Source organism: Arvicanthis niloticus, chromosome 2 (assembly GCF_011762505.2).
Source record: "Arvicanthis niloticus isolate mArvNil1 chromosome 2, mArvNil1.pat.X, whole genome shotgun sequence".
Taxonomy (NCBI): domain Eukaryota; kingdom Metazoa; phylum Chordata; class Mammalia; order Rodentia; family Muridae; genus Arvicanthis; species Arvicanthis niloticus.
The window spans coordinates 134,565,518-134,587,287 of NC_047659.1; the positions used below are offsets into that span (position 1 = coordinate 134,565,518).

The window sequence follows — 21,770 nt, forward strand, 5'->3', positions numbered from 1 at the left end:
CGTGTCACTGGGGTCAAGGCCACAGACTTTGGGGTCAGCCTGCCTGGATTTGAATCCCACCTCCATAGCTGTGTGACCTTAGTCAACTCACTTTCCTTCTCTGTGTTCCAGCTTTCTTGCACTGAGTGGGGTAACAGCAGCATCTGCCTCAGAGGTTTGTGGGGAGGTCTCCCTAGGATCCTTCAGAAGTGGGGTGACTCATGTGCTCTGGATCACCCCAAGACTAGTGCTAGCCTTGATGGGTGTCTATAGTGTGACCCTAGGACCTCATCCCCCTTTCTACACCACCAGGCACTGAAGGTAGACCCACAGGCTAGAATTAAGGGTTGTCCTAACCTGGAGAGCAGGGCCTGGCTGTCTCCTAGCTTGCTCCCTGGAGCTGCAGTAGGAGGGTTGGCCATGACTTCCAGGCCCATAACTCCAGGCCTATTCAGCAGCAGGCCCCAAACACCACTTCTCCTGGGTCCACAATCTCCATAGATCCTGGGGCCTGCAACACTCAGGCCTCCTGGGCTGTAGGACTCCCCTACCTTTCCACAGCCCCAGTTCCTCCTAAGCCCACAGCCTCCATCCTTTCCATCCCTTGTCACAGGGGCCCCTCCTCCCTGGCAAAGCGATTCCTCCAGTGCCCACAGCACCTGCCCTTTCACCTTACCAGAGCCTCCACTCTCTCCATGCCCAGCAGCCCTCTCCTTCCTCCCTGCACATCCCCCTACTCCTCCCGTGCCATAGTCCTCCCTCCGCTGGCCCACTGCCCCCAAGTCACCCCAGTTCTCACCTCACAGCCTTTGGCCATGGCAAAGCCACCTCCCAGGAGGAGGATGATATTCCAGGGCACTGTCTCCTGGGCCTTTTTCCAGCTCAGCAGGGGCTCCGTCTCCGAGTTGGGAGCTAGGTAGAGGAAAGGACCCAGTTGGCTTCGACTTTGGAGCTGCTCGGCTGGGGGATGCCAGCCCCGGAACCTCATCTCTGTGGGGACTTTTGGGGACCCCAGGAAGCTATATCTACTTCTAACATCTGCTTTGGGGATTTAGGGAGAACCCCAGCCTCATTCTAATCAGAATGGAAATAATTTTCAAGGCTCCTGTAGTTAAGAATATTCTGGACCCCAGGCTCTCCATATGCCCTGTTTAAATGTCTCACCAGCCTTCCTGGCTAAGGGCTATTTCTTCTCATTTACAAGATAAAAGGCTTTTCTCTGTGTCTGAATGTGGGGACTGTGGACCCGGGACAAGTGGTTTTGAATACCCATTCTCCACGGAGAGAGTGGGTCTCTGTACAGCTTTCTGTGTCCCAGACTGCAGCCCAGGAAGCCCGGGTGCTGTAGGCCCAGGGCCTGTGGGGACCTCGGACCCAGGACAAGTGGTGGACTTGGCCTTTTGGGTTTGTATGCCCATACCCCAAAAACAAAGGGCAAAAAGAGGGAGGAAACAGAAAAATAGACACCGGGCTTCTTGAACCCAGTGCATTGTGGGGTGGCTGCTATTTCCTGGAAAGTAGCGCTGGACAGCAGTACAGCAGTGGGGTAGATGAGCAGCAAGCAGCTGGCCCTGGAGTTGGAGGGAGACTGGAGAGGCTCTGCAGGCCAGACCTGTGGTTGAGAGTAAACTGTAGTCTGTCAACAAAGGCAGGGGACAGCCAGACTTGAGGCACCAAGTTAGCACCCCCCATAGGTGGGTGCCTTGGTCTCTGTGAGAAGGACTCAGGAGCGTGAGGGGATCACACCAGGCCTGGGCTCTTTGTCTGACAATTACACCCCACATGTCCACCATGTGCTCAGCGCTCTTCTTGACGTCATGAACACAGACGTGTAGGGAGACCAACTCTCCCCGGAGAACAGACATTCCCCAGGCAAGACACGTAATAGATAAAGACATCTCAGTGTTGGGAAATATCATGTGCTGTAAGGAACAACCAAATAAGTAATAGAACAGGGAGAGACAGTGTATTCAGGGAGGGCTTCTCCAGGGAGGTGGCATTTGGAAAGAGCTCTGAATGATGCAGCTAGTAAGCCAGGCAGACATCTGGAGGAAGAGCTGGTTGGGCAGGGAAGAAATTAGAGTTATCTTTGCCATCATCCTCACCACCACCATCCTCACCACCACCACTACCACCATCATCACCCTCACCATCACCAGCAGCAGCATCACCATCATCTTAAGTATCATCATCATCATCATCATCCACTCAACCACAGCACAGTGCCCAGCCACTAAGGCCTTAGTCTAACACTGAAGATTAAAGAGAGATACATCAGTGTCACTCAGACCCATGAAGAGAAGGCAGCCCGTATGATCAGGATGCCCACGTGGCCTGGTTTCTATAGCTTACCTCTTTTTAACCAGGTCTTCGATCTTTATCAGGTGAACTCTTCCCATGGAAACCCAGTGGCCCTTTGCCAAGGCCCCATGCTTCCTACTTCATGGAAAAACACTACAAAATGTTGCCTCAGCCACTTCTGTGCAAGCCACCTGACAGTCCAAAGATGGCCAAGCATGGAGTCCCTGTCCCTGCCCACGCTCTCATGCCAGAGACTCCACCTGACCCTGCTCTGCAGAGGGGACATGGTGACTCCTTGGACCTGACTGGTCACACTAAATGATTCCATGCTACTGTTAGGGCCCCCTGTGTTGGCTTTGCAATTTGAATTATTGGGCGATATCTAAAAACTAGGGAAGATTTCATGTAGAAATTGAGATTCTTTGCTTCTCTTGAAAAAAATTTGAAAATTATAACAAAAACTAGTTCTGGTTTTCTGCAATGGAAAAGAATGACATCTTCGAAATTTCCAGGTGCAAGTGTGAACAGACTCAACATGCCCAGGGATGGAGGCCTTACCTCCATCCTTACCTTATGGTTATTCTGGGAGGATTAATCTTATTGCCAGCTTGACTGGTATCACCATGGCAACACACCTTTGGGCATGTCTATGAGGGTGTTTCCAGAGAAGTTTAACTGAAGAGGGAAGACCCACCTTGAATGTGGGCAGGGCAGCAGCAGCCCATGGGGCGGGGTTTGAGATTAAATATAAAAAAGAAGGGGCGTTGGGCTCTGTCTTCATCTCTCTCAGCTTCCTGACTGCTGATGGGATGTTGCCTCCAGATCCTGCTGCCATGCCTTCCCCACCATGATGGACTGTTTCCCCTCTAAGTGGGACAGAGCAATCTACTTCCGTTCATTCTGCAGCTGTGATAAAGCATCCTGACAGAAAGTGTCCGAGGGGGGTTTGCTCAGCTCATGATTCCAGGTCACAGTCTGCCGTTGTGGGGGGATGGCGACAGCAGGAACTCAAGTAGTCAGGCACCCAGAGACAAGAGCCAAGAGAGGATGGGCACACACATGCTCACTGCATAGCTCCATTTCTCTGTTCTTTAACACGCCACAACCAGAACCCAGCAACGGTTCTGTCCAAAACCGATGAACATGATTAAGTCAGTCCAATTCCCCACAGACAAGCCCACAACCACCCACATCCAGACAGTTCTTCGTGGGAACTATCTTGCCCCTTGATTGCACATGGTTAAAGCAGCAGATCTTTTCCAGTGTGTTTCTGGCCAGGTATTTAATCACAGTTCCGAGATACGTAACGAATGTATCCTCTGCCGCTGAGTTCTTATGGGATGGAAACTGTCCTTTGTTTCGAACATGTGACAGGGCAATGGACTAGGAAGCCATGTGTCCTGTGAGCTACACTTTCCTGCTACCACTCAGTTGAACCCAAATGCCCTCTCTAGAGGCAGTAGAATTTGCAAGCCTTATCTATCAAATTATGAGCTCCAGAGGCAGGGCATCCACAGGACCCCTGGCCGTGTAAGTGAGGAGCCAGGCCCAGGGAATCTGGGTGCCTTAGTGGAGGCCCAGAGGGAAGGGAGACCCCGAGGGGAGGGAGACACTAATGGAACACATCATGGCTTTTAGAAAACCCCATGGGATGTCTTTAGGTGGCTTGCCTCCCCTGTGTCTATTTAATTTAAGCTCAAGTTTGTCTATGTGGGTCTTCAGGCCTCTGAGGTATAACTCCTACCTTGAGCAGGAATTTTCTATAAAATATCCAAGAGTAAATAAATAATTTGGGTTTGTGGGCCAAGAGATCAAATTGAGGCAATTGTCTTTACACTCACATAACTAAAACCACACAGCTTTCAGTATCCACTGAGGAACGGCAAAGCTTTTTTTTTTTTTTTTTTTTTTTTTTGCTTTGTTTTGTTTTTGTTTTTAGACAGGGTTTCTCAGTGTAGCCCTGGCTTTCCTGGAACTCACTCTGTAGACCAGGCTGGCCTTGAACTCACAGAGATCTGCCTGCCTCTGCCCACCAAGTGCTGGGATTAAAGCATGTGCCTCTCCACTGAATGCTAAGCCTTTTTAAAGAATCTTGGAAACTGAAGTTCACACACCGGTCGTATATCAGGAAATGTTTTCCTTTTCGCATTTCCCCAATCATTTGAAAGCATCCTTAACTCATGAGTTTTGTGTTTGTGTGTGTGTGTGTGTGTGTGTGTGTTGGAGGTGGGGGCACACAGCTAAATGTTGCCCAGGGACTATAACTGTTAATACCTGTTCTAGCTGGTCACCTGGGGGAGTCCCCAGTCCTCAAACAGAGCAGCACACTGACCTTGTGGTTAGCAGCACTGAGACCTGGTTCCCAGGTCCCCTGTCCAGTCCTTATCAAGCCCCAGACTCCAGCTGTGAGCATCTTACCTTTGAAGTCAAACCACCACTTGAGTGAGGGCTTCCGGGAAGGGAAGAAGAACAGGATGGTGACAATGGCCACACCGGTGACAGCATCTGAAACAAACCTGCAGGGAGTGGGCCACAACATGTGACTCTGACTCTGGACAGGCCATGGATTGACAGACTCGTAAAAGCAGATCTGCAGACTGGGAGAAGTCTGCTGGAAGGGACATGGAGGGCTGTGGGACCACCATCCTGCTTTGTGTCCAAGTCAGATGTGGCTACCAAGGGAGGCCCAAGCCGTTACCCAGGATGCCCTAGGGAATTTTACTGCTGCCAAATAAAGGCTTATTCTCCTGATTCTGACCTAGAATGGGGACTCTCCAAAGAGGGGAAGTTGAAAGGCAAAGGGTATCAGGAACCACCTGTAAGAGCCCTGTATGTGAGTGGAGCCTCTGCTTGGGTTCTTCCTGGCACAGGTAGCTCACCACCAGAGAGGCAGCCACCCACACCTGCCAAGCCCAGGTCCGCCAGCCTCACAGCTCCTCCACACCCAGCTTCCACATTTTGAGAACTCACACCATGTCTCTGTGGGAACTTGGTAGACATGAGGCCTTCAGGGTAGGCTTTAGGGGCACTCAGAAAGCAGAAATGACTTGCTTAAGACCAGACCATGGTCTGTGGAGGGGGTGGGCTCGAACCCTGATTTTTCCAGCTCTGAGCTCAGGGAAGCCCAGAGACTATTGCCAACTCTTATAGCTCACACTGAACGAATGCTTGAAATTGCCAAGAAGATGGAGTGGGGCTGGGCCGATCCCACACTATACGTGGGGCCACTTTTCTGTCACTTTCACGGGGGACAAACCTGGTGAGGGCATTGGGAACATGTGACTACTGAGATAATCCAGGGTTAACCTCTTTGGAAGGTAGTTAGTGGTGTGTTTTACACCCTTACACGTGACCCCTCCCCTACCCACATTCCTGGCCTTGAGTTCTTTCCAGAACTATTCAGTCAGTGTCCCAGCCCATTGTTTTATAGTACAGTCCATTCACTTCTTCAATGCACCCAGTCCAAGCTGCAGTCACTTGATTGTCTAGTACCTGCTCTTGTCTGTGTCCATGGCAACTGTCTCACGTCTAGCACATGACACATTCTCCATCAGTGAGTGACTGAAGCAACATAGGTACACTGAGTCACATAGCTCATAAAGGCTGAACTAGGATTCTAACCCAGTTTCGTCTGAGTGCTTGCTACCTGAGAAATCAAAGGTTAGCATCCTCCTAAGCTCTTCTGGGACGGACTTCTGCCCATCCAGCTCCACACTGTCCACCCCAAGATCCTCCCACAGAGCCCTGCCCTGTGGGTCTGCAGAATCTCACCCAGGGGTGAAGAGGCTGGCCCAGCCAGGGATAAACTTCGGGTCCCGGGAGAAGAGGAGGATGGCAAACGTGCAGAACAAGGTGAAGACGGCCTGCTCAGCAAACCTGTGGTACAGAGGCACAGGCATCCTGGTGACTTTGGGCTCAGACAGGTGCCCACCTGAGGGGTAGCCCTGACCTGCTTCAGAGAAAGCTGAGGGGGCCCAATTACTCTCAGGGAAGCCTAGAGAGAGGGTGCCCCAGGGTGCAAGTGATTTACATCTGCCCAGAGTCCCCAGAGGGTTCTATCATTGTTAAGGGAATTGTTCAAGATCCAAAAAAAAAAAAAAAAACCCGGACAGACAGACAGACAGACAGATAAAGCAAAAGAAAGGCAGAAAAGTAAAGAGAAAGGGAAATAAAAATGGAGAGGGACAGGCCAGGTGTTGCTTGCACATCTTTAATTCCAGCATTCGGGAGCCAGAGGCAGGCAGATCTCTGTGAGTTCAAGTCCAGCCTGAATTACATGGTGAGTTGCAGGACAGACAGAGAGCTACATAATAGAAAGATCCTGTCAGAGAGAGAGAGAGAGAGAGAGAGAGAGAGAGAGAGAGAGAGAGAGAGAGAGAGAAACAATCATACAGACTGACAAACATACACAAAAAGTGACAGATACTCCAAGAGGGGCATACACAGGGAGAGACTTGGTCAGACACACAGAGGAGGCTACATAGAGATGGAAAGACAGACTCAAGTCTGGAGGAAGCAGCCGGCAGTGTATGGAGTCCACAGACTGGGGAATGGAGTCTTAAGGCACACAGGAAACAATGATCCAAACAATCCTTGAATTTGGGCTTGCTGGGGCCCGCCTTCTTCATCATGTAGGAAACGTGCATTAACCAGGCTCAGAGCTCTGGGAGGTCAGAGGAGAAGGTATCTGAGGTGGAACAGGAAGATGCCAACGCAGTCCACCCTGAGCCCAGCACCAGGACAAGGCAGGAGCCACCTTCTGCCTTCTGTCACTGCCACGCTCAGCCACTGGGCCTGAGGTGCCCTTGAGACTCAGCCATGCTCAAGGTCACTCCCCTGAAACCCAAGGGCCTGCTCACTCCCACCCAGCACCCCTCGTACTTGATGGGCCCCAGGTTCCGGAACTCCTCCTGGATTACAGCTTTAGCCTTGTCCTCTGCATCAGCTCGGATATTCCATTTCTTCTTCCTCCAGTCCCTGGGGTGGAAAGAGTGAGATTAGAAGTGGTAGCTGCGGGGGGAGGGGAGGAATTAAAATTCTTTTTTTTTTTTTTGGTTAATTTATTTATTTATATGCAGGAGCCTGAAAATGTCCTGGTATGTAGGTACGTGGAGGTCAGGGGACAAACGGTAGAAGGTAACTGTCTCTTTACCTGCTGAGCCATCCTGATGATCAAAGGTAATCAATCAGCTTCTTACCTATCTTCCCTGTCCCCTGCCCATCCCGGCCACAGCAGGCCCATCCTAAAGGTGCTGACTTCCTTAAACTTGGGTTCAGGGTGGCCTTTTCAAAGTGTGAAATGCCGTTGGCTATGTCCTCGGGCTTTAAATCCTTTCACAAGTCACACACACACACACACACACACACACACACACACACACACACACGGATAATCAAAAAGCCAGTGGAACAGAATAGAAACAGACTCCGTCACAAGTGAGAATTCAGTGTCTGGTGGGGGCAGCATCTCCGATCAACTAGCATAGACGAGAGGGCTGTTCAGTCACTGTGCTGGCTGTGTAGGTCAGTGGGGTCAGAGTGACAGCCCGGAGTTTGTTTTTAATTGTGGAATTAGGGGATACTTCATGCCGCAAAGCCTTTATTTGGCTTCTGTCTAAGTTCTTCCTACAGGATGGCTCCTGCTGTCAGCTTGAGAGGGTTTAGGATGGCCTCTGGCCATGCCTGTGAGAAACTGCCTTGACTGTGTTCACTGAGGTGGGGAGACCCATCTTAATGGTAGGCAGGACGGTTCCCTGGGGAGAGAATCCTGGACCATACTGACTGCATCAGATGTGACTTTAACTGTTCCCTGCCGTGACCTTCCTGCCGTGTGCCCTTGGATTGTGAGCTGAAATCAACTCTTTCTCCTGCTTGCACCAGGGCAGTCAGCTCTGAAAAGTGCGGCCTTAGCTGTGATAAACCCTACCACGTGGCACTTAGGCCTTTGGAATTGGCTTACGGGGAAAATGTGGAAGAGTTTTGGAGCTTCAGGCTAGAAAAGCCTTCAAATGCAAGAAGCCAAGTTTAACGGGCCCTTCAGGTGGGAGCCTGGAAGACAAGAATCCTAAGAGAAACATAGATGGGTTCAGGGGAAAAGGACTCACTCCCTCAGTGCCTGCTAGAAGGGCCGTTTGTAGGATAATTTAGCCAAGAATCTGGTTCCATCCTGCTCATATTCAGAGTGCCTAGGAGAAGCTGGACTGGGAGATGATGGGCTAATGTGTTCAGCAGAGGACATTTCGGGGCAGGAAAGTGTTCAGGTGAATTCTGAGAAAGCAACTCATGGAAGAGAAGTCTCCTGCCTACACTGGGCCACTGACAGAGGTGCCTGCCCACTGGAGGTTCCTGGATTCATTTAAAGCAAGAAAACTTAAGCTGGGGGTCTCCAATGGAGACAACTGTCTCCAAGGAATAAACACAGGAATTAGCACACTGTGGTCCAAGGGATCAGGCTACATCTCCAGCTGACAGCACAACTGGGCAGTAACGCCTGTCTGTATGGAGCTGAGGCCTAGTGACCTGTGGCAGGGTTGGAGTTCCTGCAAAGAGGCCATGAGAGGCCACAGCTTGAAGCTGTGGAGGTGTAGCCTAGGCTGTCTGGAGATTTAGGGATGCTGGAGATGATAAGAACACAGAACATCTGCCAGGGAGTGCGGCTGTCCTGAGAGAGGAACAGTGTGTGCTCCAGGGCTGAGGAGTCGGGCAGCCCAGCCACCTGGAGCCTAGATGACTGACTGCCACATGAGTCCCAGGTGGCAGGCACAGAGCTTCAGGGTTTGGTGTTTGGTTTGCCCTGCTGGATTTTAGTTTGGCTTTGGTTAGATTATTCTTTTCTTTGCCTCACTTCCACTTTCTTTGAATGAGGCAGTGTTCCATGTGGACACATATAAGCTCTCTCTTAGGACTGGTGACAATCTGGGGGACTTTAAAGTCGTCTGGATGCATTTGAAGCTATAATGTGGTCAGAAGCCCCTGGGAACAAACATAGAGAGTTATGGCTTAAAAGCGACATGTTTGGGTGTCAAGTTGACCAAAGGCAGAGCTGTGATTGTTGATGTTCATTGCTAATCTGTCAGAACCTAAAATCATCTGGGAACTGGACTGAAGAGATTCCACTGTACACAGCTTTGTGTTGTTTTGATTTTTGAGCCATGTGAATGTATTATCTTTTCAAATGGGGAAAAACATTAAAAAAAAAAAAAAAACCCAACCCATTCAGGGAGTGGTGATACATGGTTTTAGTTCTAGTACTCAGGAAGCTGAGGCGAGCAGATCTCTGAGTTCTGGGCTAGCCTGGTCCACATGCTGAGCTCCAGACTAGCTAGGGCTGAATAGCGAGTAACTGTCTCAAAAACAAAACAAGGGACCAAGAAATAAACAAACAAAAGCCACCCACACTGGCTACCTTGTGTGAGGACCAAATCCCCAGAAAGCCCTCAACAACCCAACTCAGGGCTCCTCAGCCTCAGGGCTCCTTAAAGTTGGATAGGGTTGGATAATTCTTTGTTCTGGTGATGTCTTGTACGCATCAGAATGTTAAGCAGTACCCCTGGGCTCCACCTAGGAGAGGCCAGTAGGGTTATACAACTGAGAACCAAAATGTTCCCCCAATGTCCTTTCTGTGGCCACCAGATCAAAATCATTCCTCGTTACAATTCCTCGTCTGTTTTTCTGGCATCGTCTCCCATACATCCCCCTCTCCTGTTTCCTGAGCCTGACTGCTTAGCCTTCTATCAGCCTGGGAATACCCCTTGCTACCCCTCCCCTGGGGCCTTTGCACTGCCTCTTCTGGCTCCCCGCAATGTCTTTCTTCATTCAATGTGCAGCTCCCTTTCTTCCTTCTCCGTTAACTCTGCTCATTATCCACACCCCAGTTCAACCATCACTTCCCTGGGATCGAGCTCCAGGCCCGAAGATTAGGCTGGAGGCTCTGGTGCTGACCCTCACTTCACCCTTGCTGGAAACTGCACTGTGCTCTGTTGCTGACTGAGTCCCCTTGACCCAGAGTGCAAACTCCCAACAGTCACAATCAGCTCTGCCTTGCCAAGGGTTCAGACCTTAGCAGCTATGGTTGTTGGGCACACAAGGCTCAGAGGCCATGTGCTAAGTAAATATGGAGTCAGAGGGATGAACAGAAATGTCCTCTTGCCCCTCAGAAATCTTTCTCCATGCTTCCCTCTACATGCGCTCCCCCCTTCCCCCCCCCCCCCCAGGACCTCAGGTTCCAGTCACACAACTGAGGAGGTGAAGGGATCCTGGCTCTGCCTCCTTCTCAGCATCTTTCCCATGTCTTTCACTGAGTGTCTCTCCCAGCTGCAGGTGATTTTATCTACAGGTCTACAATGGACGGAATTAAGAGCTGGAGGGACTGGGGAGGTGGCAGAGACCAGAATTGCAGAGAGAGACTGGGACCTAACCATGTGGCTAAGTCTGGCTGTGCTTTCCTGGCTGAGCTGGCTCTCAGCCTGGCTTCTGCCATCAGGATCTTGGAAGGTCCTTGAAGACCAGGAGCATCCTGTGGACACCTCTCTCTGTTCGATGTGTTCACACCCCAGCTCCAAAGTGGATCCCATTACGCTGAGGATCCAGTAAAGGCCCAGGGATGAGGGGAAGCCATTGGGTCAGACAATAACTGAGCCATGCCCACCACCCCCAGCTCAGCTCCTGCTTTAATTACCCCTTAACTCTATTTCTGCACAGTACCTGGTTCACAGTTCATAGTGTTTTCCTGTAAATAACTAACCACTTTCATGAAAGAAATAGATCTCCAGCCACTTGTGGCACCACACACCATAATCCACAAATGGGGAAAGAGGAAGGCTATCTAGTGAGACCATCTTAAAAAGACAGGGGAGGGGCTACAGCTCAAGGACAGAGTGCTTGCCTGGCTTGTACAAGGCCCTGGGCCTGATTTTAGGAACCATGAACAAAATAAACAGACAACAATGAATATAAACAGCAAACTTCTTCTCACACTTGTAAATGGAAGATAAGTCACTGTCATGAGGCTGGGAGATGGCTCAGTGGGAAAGTTCTTGCCTTGTCAGCACGAGGACCAGAGTTTGATCCCTAGGACCCATATATAACAAAGCTGGGCATAGTGCTGTGTGATTTTAATACCAATACTAAGGATGCAAAGACAAGCTAATCCCTGGGGTTCTCTGGCCAGTCAGTCTAGCCCATTTAATGAGTTCCGGGCCAGCAAGGGATCATTTATATATATAAACAAAAAATATTATATATAATATATTATATATAAACATATAATATTTATATGTTTATAATATTTGCATAAATATTATATATGTATATATATATATATATATATATATATATATATATATATATATATGAAAAAAAACAAAAAAGAAACCAGAAGGATCAACTGTGCCTGAAGAACGGCACCAGACGTCTTCCAATCTCAACATACATTTGTAAAAATGCATGTACCCCCAAACATAGGCAAGCATGCATGTGTGCACATGTGTGCTCATGCAAGTACATGTGAGCATGCACACACACACACACACACACACACACACACACACACACATCATTGTAAGCAGAAAGAAGCCATAAAAGTAAATAGGACATATGACTATGTCTTGGTTCAACACCATCAACTGGTCCAAGCTATCCTAAAAACCAGAGTCACTTTTTTTTTGTTCAAAGAGCAACAGGTGCGGCTTGGCACGGAAGCCTGGGCTTTCCCACCAGCCCTCTAGAAGGTTCTACATACCTCCAGCTCATTCCGCCATAGAGGAATGAGATCCAGAGCCAGCCCACCAGTAGGAACAGCAGCATGAGAGGGAAGGCGAAGATGAACCAGGAGCCAAAATTCACCACATCACACTGTGGAAAGAAACTGGGAACAAAGAAAAGGGAGGGCAGCCATCAGACAGGACCATCAGGGCCAAGGCAGGAGGCCTCCAGGGGGTCAGGGCAAAGAGAAACTCAAGGACCCTGGGAGCACAGGAAGGGAAGACTCCTCCTCCTTGAAGAAGGTACCTTTCCTTCTTGGGTGGAGGAGTAGATTCTGACTCAGTGGAACAGGTGCTCTGTACCCCCCCCCAGGGGCCAGACAGTGATGTGGGCAGGTTGACCTTGGCAAACTCAAGGTCCATTGGTCAGCATTCATAAGACAGTGTGCCCAGCCTAGCTATAAACTTCACTTGGAATTATGTGGGGTCACCACTCATGAGACCATGTCAGCCTAGCCCTGAGCCTCACTTGGAATTACACTGTGTTTAAGAGCTAGTAGCAGCATCTTCAAATGTTTCTTGTGAATCTTCCCACATCTTGGGTGGGGCCTGGAGGCAAACATTTTTAATCCTAACACGCAGGAGGCAGAGGCAGGTGAATATCTGTGAGTTCAAGGCCAAACTAGTCTATACAGTGAATTCCAGGCCAGCCAGAGCTATGTAGTGAGACACTGTCACAAACAGAAATGAAAAAGGAAGAAAGAAAGAAAGAAAGAAAGAAAGAAAGAAAGAAAGAAAGAAAGAAAGAAAGAAAGAAAGGACAACCACAACCAAAATAAAGCAAAACAAAAATACGCTATTAGATTGGAAAGAAAAAATGTTATAAAATGACACACATAAAAGAATATGGATACAGGACTACCAGTAGCCAGTTATAAATAAATAAACAAGGAAAAACAGGAATAGCCATTGTCTGGCAAACAAATAGAAATATCAATAGCCAGAGAGTGAGATCCTGAGAGGATTTCGTGTCTTTGGTATTCTTTATCTGATTTACTACAATAAAAAATGTATGTGTTGAATTCAGGCAAGAGAAGAAGCAAGATATAATTAATGAATTAACAATATATTAATGCATTAGCAGATATAAAGCAAGTTGCATAAACTCCTAATATCAAAATAATACTAAAAGGGAAGTAACCAAGATGCCACAATCAATTAAATATAATGCCCTAGTTAGGATCATTTTTAGCCATCAGAAATGTATGTTTTCTAAAAGCTATAAATGTGTGCAAACATTATTTTTATGATTCTATCTATAATGATAAAATCAGGCTATAAAAGTGTACAAACAGTATGGCAAAAATATTATTAAATAGAAACATATGTACACATACGTATACATAGAAAGGACTAGAAGGAAGCCTGCTGTCAGTGAGACTCAAAGTGTTTACATTTTTAATTTTTCTATATTTTCTAAGAGTTTGTAGTGTGCATGGTTCATTTTGTCACCAGCAATACCAGTAACAAGTGTTTATGAAAGAGCAGCTCACCGTAGCCATTCCAGTCTCCCAGGTCCCTGAACCCGAGAGACACTCCTGTCTCTGCCTCCCAGTGCTGGGATGACAGATGTACACCATCACATCTGGATTTTTACCTGGGAGCTGAGGATCTAACTCATGCTTGGGCAGACAGCGTTTTACTGTGCTGGTGACACCTAAGCACCCTTCAGTATCATGACTGCATGTGAGAGATGGCTGATGGCTCCCCAGCCACCACAGCCATCACCACCTCCCTCTCAGGTCTGGGCTGGTTGAGCACTGGGTGTAGCTGATGGGCAGCTTCAGCATCCATGCTGGGTTTCCAGATTCTTTTTAGTGCTGTTTGACAAATGTTTACATTTGCATTTGTGCAAATCATACAAATAGACAGTATGGGGCGGGGGCAACAGAGAAACTCGAGGGACCCAGCCTCTTGTGAAATCAGAGAATCCTTAAATAAGACTTACACACCAGAGCCTGGCCTATTGGAGGGAAGCAACTAATGTGTGGCCCTTCTCTCCTGTTCTCAGGCCAGCAGCCAGCAGTCAGTATCAGGGACCCTCCCTGCTGGCAGAAGAACTTCCTTGCAGGAGCCTGCTCAGAGCTGGAAGCCTCCTCTGGGCTCATTCTTGCCTTGGGCCAATTCCTGCAGCTAGGATCTGAGTTTTACATCCCGATGCCCTGGTCTCTCAGGGTCTCACTGTCATACTTGGGGTTCACATGCTCTGCTTGTAAACCACGTTTGCTTGTTTGTTTTTGAGATGATATCTTGCTAGTGTCTAACTTGTGAACTACCTGCCTCAGACTACAGGGGTATCCCCCACCTGCTCTCCCTGGTCTTGCTGTTCCCTGAGACATCCGAGGGCAATCAGACCTCAGGGCCTCTGCTCCTTCTGAAGTGCTCTGAGCTCACAGCCCCATTCTAGATCTCACACATCACCTCAGCAAACAGGCATCCCCGACTGACATATCCCCACAGGGCCCTGGTCTTGTCACCCCTGTACCCCGACCTGTTTTGTTTTCTTTCTGCCCCATTCATAGCATACAGCCATCTGCTTTTGTTTGTTTTGCATTTTGAGATAGGGCCTCAAGTAGCCCAGGCTGGCCTCAAACTCTCGGTGAGGATGACCTGGAACCTCCCATTGCCCCATCTCTAACTCCTGGTTAGGATGAAAAGCGCCATTCCACCCAGCCTTCATTTGCTCTTTGCTCATCGCCTGTCTTTTCCTCAGAACAGTGGTTCTTCAAAGATGGAGATTTGATGATTTGGTTTTGTGTCCTCAGAGCTAGGCCACGAGAGTTACTTTTTCACCATCCTTGGCTAGGAAATAAGTAAGGGGAGGAGGAGAAGGATGGACCTTTGGTCCACAGGGGACATTGTGTTTAACTTTGTGTCTGTGGGTATATGCATGCATGTATGAGTGTGTGTGTGTGTGTGTGTGTGTGTGTGTGTGTGTGTGTGTGCGTGTGCATGCACTGTGTGCTTCATGTGCAGGCCTGATGTCAATGCTGAGTGTCCTCCTCGGTCACTCTTCACCTTACTTTTGAGGCAGGATCTCTCCATGAACCTGGAGCTCACGGACTTAACTCTACTGGCCAGTGAGTCCCCAGGGTCCATCTGTCTCTGGATCCCCAGAGCTGAGGTCACAGACGGATGTCACCAGGCCTCACTTTTAGGTGGGTGTTGGGGATCCAAACTCAGGTCCTCATGTTTGCACAACAAGCCCGTTTTACCCACTGAGCCCTCTCCCCTGCCCCACACTTACCTCTTGAGCTGGCCGAGCAGGATGAGGTTTGGGGCTGTGCCCGTGAGTGTGGCAGTGCCCCCGATGCTGGCTGAGTAGGGAATGGAAATAAGGAAGCCCTTCCAGATGTTTCTGCGGTATTCCTCCTCCTTGGAGTCATCAGGCAGCTCCAGCTGGGCCTCTGCATCCTCAGGGTGGCCTCTGTGGGAAAGGACCCAGGGAGAGGCAATTCAGAGTGGTCAGAGCCTCTGGTCCCAGGAGGAGCCAGCCATCTGAAGCTCTGTGTGTGGCTTTGGGATTCTTTCTAGAGTCAAGCCTGGCATGGGCCCTGAAAACCTTCAGCTCAGATACTCTAAAAGAATTTACCTCAAGGAAACATTGAGATAAACAGCTCACTGGGTAGCAGGGTGAACCACAGCACTAAATATTAGTTCACTAAAAACCAACCCAATTGTCCATCCAAGGGAAATCCTAGTTCCTGTCTAGGGCTTCTATAAAGTGTTTATATGTGGCTGGAATTAGGAATTGCATGCCCAGGGTCTGAAGTGGGGGAGAGGGGTTTACGTTGGTGGCTGTGACTAAAGCAATCAGTTCACCACATACATATGTCTCAATTACATACACATGTCTCAACCACTTACAAGTATCTCAAAACACCTTGATGTTTGTCAATTATTTCTCAATAAGTCAGGAAAAGAAAAAAGAAATGAAGGTTAAAAATAATTGCACAGGGTGGTGGTGATGAGCACCTTTGATGTCAGCACTTGGGAGGCAGAGGTGGAAGGATCTCTTGAGTTTGAGGCCAGCCTGGTCTACAGAGTGAATTCCCGAAAAGTCAGGGCTACACAGAAAGATCTGTCTCAAACAAACAAACAAACAAACAAACGAAATTGCAAGCCGGGGGCACGTGATTCAGTGGGCTTGCCTAACACTCAGAAAGCCCTGGGTTGGTCTCTCACAAGAAAATGAAAGTGAAGTTACTGCCCCCGGGTAACCAGACACTTTCTAAAACATATGTGGAAACTCATTTTCAAAAAATAAAATTGGTTGATTGCTAGATGACCTGAGTTTGATCCATCTGACACACATGGTAGAAGAAGAGACCTCATTCCTGAAAGTTGTCCTCTGAGCTCCACACGTGTGCTGTGACTGTATACACACACACACACACACACACACAAATGAAATAGGGGGCAGCTATGGACTAGCAGGAGGCTAAGTGCCTGAGAGCCTTCCAAGGCTGAGGGTCTTGTTGCTTGCCTCTTGAAAGGAGGGACCCGGGAGAGCATCAATGTATATCCAGCTTGTATATCCATGGTTTTGCCCTGATACATGTTTGTCTGTATGTGCATGTGTGCCCGTGGGGACCAGAAGTCAACCTTGAGAAGCATCCTTAGGTGGTGTCCACAGTTTGTGAGTGGCAGCTCTCATTGGCCTGAACTCACCAAGAAGGTTAGTGGGCCAGTGAGTACCAGGGATCTCCCTGTGGCCATGCTGCTTGGCCTTCCTTCCTTCCTTCCTTCCTTCCTTCCTTCCTTCCTTCCTTCCTTCTTTCCTTCCTTCCTTCCTTCTTCCCTTCTTCCCTCCCTTCTTCCCTCTCTCCCTCCCCACCTCTGTATTCTGGGATCTCATCTTTGTGTTTATAAGCCAAGCACCTTTACTGACAGCTACCTCCCCAGCTCCATGGATGCCCTTTAGTTTTATAATAATTGAAAGTTTTGAGATAGCATCTTGTTATGTGTCCCAGGCTAACCCCCAACTCTTCATCCTTCCTTAGTCTCCAAATGCATGTGATCACAGGTATGTGTGTCTACACCTGGCTGCTGGCTGCTCTTTAAAAAGGCGGGGCCTCAGCTGAGCCACAGGGGTGAAGGGCAAACACCTGGACTCTGCATCATCTGGAGAGAACGTGGGGCTGGTGGGGCTGCTGCTGCACCCAGTCCTTGTCAGTCAGCCCCTTGAGTCAGGCTCGGGATTCCCCGGGAATGAGACCACTGCTTACCGTTGTTCTGAACCGGCGAGAAACTGCATCTCCGTGGGCACTGTTCGAAGTCCATTTTCCCGCACAGCAGCTGAGAGAAAAGAGCAGGCGCATTGGTGAATGCAGAGGGGACTAACGGGAAGTTTCCAATTCTTGTGCAGCCAGTCAGGACCAAGATTTCACTGCCAAGATGCTATTCACTGAAGAAAAAAAATGAGGCAGGTCAAGACACAGCAAAGGGACTGGGGAGGAAGGGAGGGGGGAAAAGAAGGAAAAAGTAATAGCAGGGCATGGGGGGGTAAAGGTCATAACTCTGAATTCCACACTTCACCCCCCCCTCGATGTTTGGGGATGGTGCCACTGCCAAGCTGACTAACAGAAACCAAGGCTGGCCTGAGGGACCATTGCTAAAGGCTACCTGGGAAACATGAGCCATGTGTGAGGGATGGTATTCATTCATTCATTCATTCATTCATTCATTCATTATCTGTTCAAACAAAACACAGTCATTGACCCTGTGCAGAACACAGAAGAAGACCCCTGCTCCAGTGGAGACTATTCTAGAATAGGAGACAGACAAGAATATAATAAGGACAATTCCAGGTGGGGATGAATGTTATAGAGGGAATACAACCAGGCAAGGAAAGAGAAAGTGACAGTCAAGTACAATTGATGTCATGCCACTAGAGATGATGACATTCCGTCAAGCCTGCAGCAGGGCAGTGGCCAGCCCTACAAAACTCTATAGGAAAAGGCCCCAGGAAATAGGGGCATCAAGTCAAAGACCCTATAGTAGGAGAAGCTGGCAGAGCGAGGAAGCCGGGCATGCTGGGACAGTGGTGAGTCAGGGAGGGTTAAAGGGTATGGAAAGCCGGAGCTGACAGAAATGCTCTGTGGAGTTACATTCTTCAGGTAAAGGCTTGGATGGGCTTCAGGGAGCTGACTGTCCATGTGAAATAAGGGGATGGTGGCTGGGCCACACGGGTGATCATAGAGACACTGAGGCTGGCCAAGCTGTGCTGAAATCAAGACCTCACTGCCACCGAGAACGGAAGACTGGAACTCAAGGACTCAAATTTTATGAAATGGGCCAAGCACAAAATCTCTTTGTGTCTCTTCTATACCCATCAGTCACTGAGGAGACAGGAGACCCATCTCAGGTCCTGCCATCCAGCACGACATAAACAAGCAAAGTATGTCACGTGGGTGGGCGTCACGAGGAGGAGACACCATCCTGAAGAGTCTGGCTGTCGGAGCCTGGATGGGAGGGAACATTGTCACGTCGGAGTGACAGTGTTGTGCTGGAAGCTGAGGACAGGGCAAGTGGTGACAACTGTAAGGAGGAGAGAGAGCGTGTCCCAGAGGCCCTGGGAAGTCAAGTCGATGCAGCAATGGAAGCCTGTGAGGCTGGAGGTGTTCTCCTCTCTCCCCTCCGCCTCCCCAGTTCCCCCTTCCCCAAGGATACAGACAAATCCTGAACACACACAACAGATCTCAATGGATTACAACGGATCACAACGGATCACCATTGGGTTTGTTTTTAAACATGGCTATCAGGTCACACAATCAGCCTGTGCACTGGGAAGAAGCGTCTGGACTCTTGTCTTGGCCTCTCTCAGTCTCTCCAACCCCCCAGCTTGGGGACACCCTTCCTTCCTCCAGGCTGCTGTTGTCTTGCTGGCATCAAGGGAGAACAAGACTCTATGGCGTCACTTCTGCTATGCCCTGGAGTGCCCCTTCCCTGTTGAGCACAGCAGGGGTCTCAGGTGAAAGGCCGGGTCCATTCCCCTCAGACTGCTGAACAGCTCGGACAATGGGACACATGTCCACAGGCAGTGCACGAGGCCAGGGCCCGGGGCACTGAGGCAGGAAGAAAAAGGCTGTTAATAACACACAGATGGGGGCGGGGTAAAGGGTGGAAGGAGTTACTCCCCAGAGGATGACCTCTGACCCAGTGACCCCTGGCCCTCACCATCTCAAGCTTGCTCTGTATCTTTCCCACTGGACCCCATGTATCTGGGGCAGCATCAGACACTGGCAAAGCTTGCCAGTACCTGGGGCAGAACTCCCCAGCCTCAGGGACTGACTGTCTTGGGTATTAGTCCTACCAGGATGATTTGTAGGGGCTCTGTAGTCGGCAGGGCCTCAAAAGTTTTGACAAGCCAGGCAGGAGATTCTTTTGTGTTGTCAGGGTTGAGAGCAACAGGTCTGAAGTCACAGAGGGGAAACTGAGGCTTGCAGTGTCTTTTCTGGCTCTGGTGGTGGGAATGTGTACCTCAGTGGGTCTCATGTGGAGCCAGGCTGCTCACTGCCTACACCAGAGTTGGGGAGCCCCATATGAGACTGTGTGTGGTTCTAGGAATAAGGGGCTCAGTGTGTGCACCTGTGGGTGAGGGTAGGGGTTCATATTGGTGTTAAAATGTTCTCTATTGGGCACTGGTGATGATGGTGATGATGATGATGATGATGGTGGTGGTGGTGATGAAGGTGAAGTTGGGAAACAGGAAAACCAAGGTGTTCCTTGCTCCCAATTAACTCATGGCTGTCCCACTGTGTCCCTGTGACCCAAGTGGCTTTAGAGGCAGAATGGAAACAGGTCTGTGGGGCAAAGTCTCTGGAGTGCCTTTGCTGGGCTCTGAAGCCACAGGTCAGCCCAGAGGGTGGTGCTTATGTAAGGGCAGCGCAGACAACAAGCCTTGGGTGTACACCGCATGGGAGGGGTTGGAATCTGCATGCAGGCCACCACACAGCCCCCAGAGGAGTCAGTCAGTCATCCTGTGCATTTGGAAAAATGAGGCCTGGACAGGCAGGTCAAGGCTGGAGACAAGGGGACCCAGTGGGTTAGTGGCTGAGCCAGGCCTATACGGTAACCAGGACTGACGATTTACACAGAACAGCCAACCCCCACCATAACTCTCACTATGTGTCCAGGGCATTCACCCAACACCTACTATGTCTGACGCAGAATTAATGAATATTTTAACTTCTCTGTCCAGCCTCTTGAATTTGCCTCAGGAGAGAGCTAGCCTGTTGAGTTGGGCAGAGAGCACCCCATGGAGGGCCAGACACCCCCACATTAGACAGTTTAGTGAACACACTTTATTCAACACATCCTGTAGCCTGGAAGTATTGCTCTCTCCATTGGGTGAAGAGGGAAACAGAGGGTCAACACCGATGCTAACTGGTCTGTTCATTTGCTTACTCAGTATCTATGTGCACTTATTGAGCACCTACTATGTACCAGTGCTATAAAACACAAGACTGCACCAGCAAATGTCATTGATGAATAAGAGTGACCCAGTCCTTCTTGAGCTTGGAGACACATGACAGTCAGCAGGCAGATGATCCCAGAACCCTCTCCCAGGATGGGAGGGGAACAGGAAGAAAGACAGAGAGGGCTTTGCTGTCTACCCTGCCAATGTATAGAATGTGCTTTAGTTGCTGATGTCTTTGAGTTCTCTGTGTGTGCATGTTCATATGTTCATATGTTCATATGTGTGCCCATGTTTAGAGTCTAGAAGTACCAACTTTGGGTGTCTATGTCAGGCTACACCTCAGGTTTTAGAGATAAAGTCTCTCCCTGAACTTGAAGCTTTAGCTGGCCTGTCCATGGAACTCAGGGGACCCTGCTGTCTCTACCTCCCCAGGAATGGAAGCATAGGTGTGTGCCACTCGCCTGACTTTTCACCAGGGCACTGTGGATCCAAACTGAACCATCTCCTCAGCCTGGTGGTGTTTTTGGTTTTGTTTTTGAGACAGGATCTGGCCATGTAACCCTGGCTGCCTTTGCACACGACATTTTCCTCTCTCGGCCTTTTAAACGTTGGGGTTACAGGCATGAGCCATCATAACTGCCGCATCAGACCCTCCCTCTGTCGCAGACTCCTGTTTCATGCATGCCACATCCTGATTTAGAGATTAGAGAATCTCAGGAGGCAACTGGCTAGCAAAGACTGAAGGAGAGAGCTGATTACCTCAACCTGAATGACCACTCTGACTACAACCATATGAGTGGCTTCTTCCCAGGCAGAGAAAAGACAGAAATGTTCAGGCTCAAAGCTAGGCAAACCCATTGCTGGTTAAGGGATTCTGGAAAGCATGACCTTGAGAGCATCTCCTTGGCTGAAGCCTGGGTTAGAACAGCGCTCCCTTGTTAGTAATGACAAAATGCCACAGAACCATCCAGCAGACAGTAACAAAATTGGAAGGAGAGGTGGCAGGGACTCCCTGCAAGGCGGAGGACCTCCTGGAGTCTTGTCCAGTGCTCCCATCTGTTCATGTGCTCAGAGCTCTGCCTCTTGCTTACCACACTCCTTTGGACAAAGCATTTTGCCTTTGTGAGTCTCCATCTTCCCATCTATGAAATGGGGACCATAGACATCAAACAGGCTAATGAGAAATTGGGCCAAGTTGACACTCAAGGTCTTTAGGAAAGGGAAGTTTTTGTTGGCCTGGCCATTGGTGGCCCTTCTGAACTTGGAGCCTGTGACAAACTCCTTGTTCTAATCGGAGGTCACCAGCA

The 21,770-nt window shown here is 49.4% G+C and overlaps 1 protein-coding gene across 1 annotated transcript in view; it reads right to left on the reverse strand.

Moving 5' to 3' along the window:
- The window catches only part of Slc13a3 (solute carrier family 13 member 3), a 67,216-nt gene that overhangs the window by 14,203 nt on the left and 31,243 nt on the right, over positions 1-21,770 (reverse strand). Inside the window, exons 4-10 of the mRNA XM_034496813.2 lie at positions 17,270-17,339; positions 15,289-15,468; positions 12,020-12,145; positions 7,162-7,257; positions 6,052-6,156; positions 4,699-4,796; positions 779-891 (exon numbers count right to left, since the gene is read on the reverse strand). Of these exons, the coding sequence (XP_034352704.1) occupies positions 779-891; positions 4,699-4,796; positions 6,052-6,156; positions 7,162-7,257; positions 12,020-12,145; positions 15,289-15,468; positions 17,270-17,339 (788 nt within the window). The remainder of the gene's footprint in view (positions 1-778; positions 892-4,698; positions 4,797-6,051; positions 6,157-7,161; positions 7,258-12,019; positions 12,146-15,288; positions 15,469-17,269; positions 17,340-21,770) is intronic.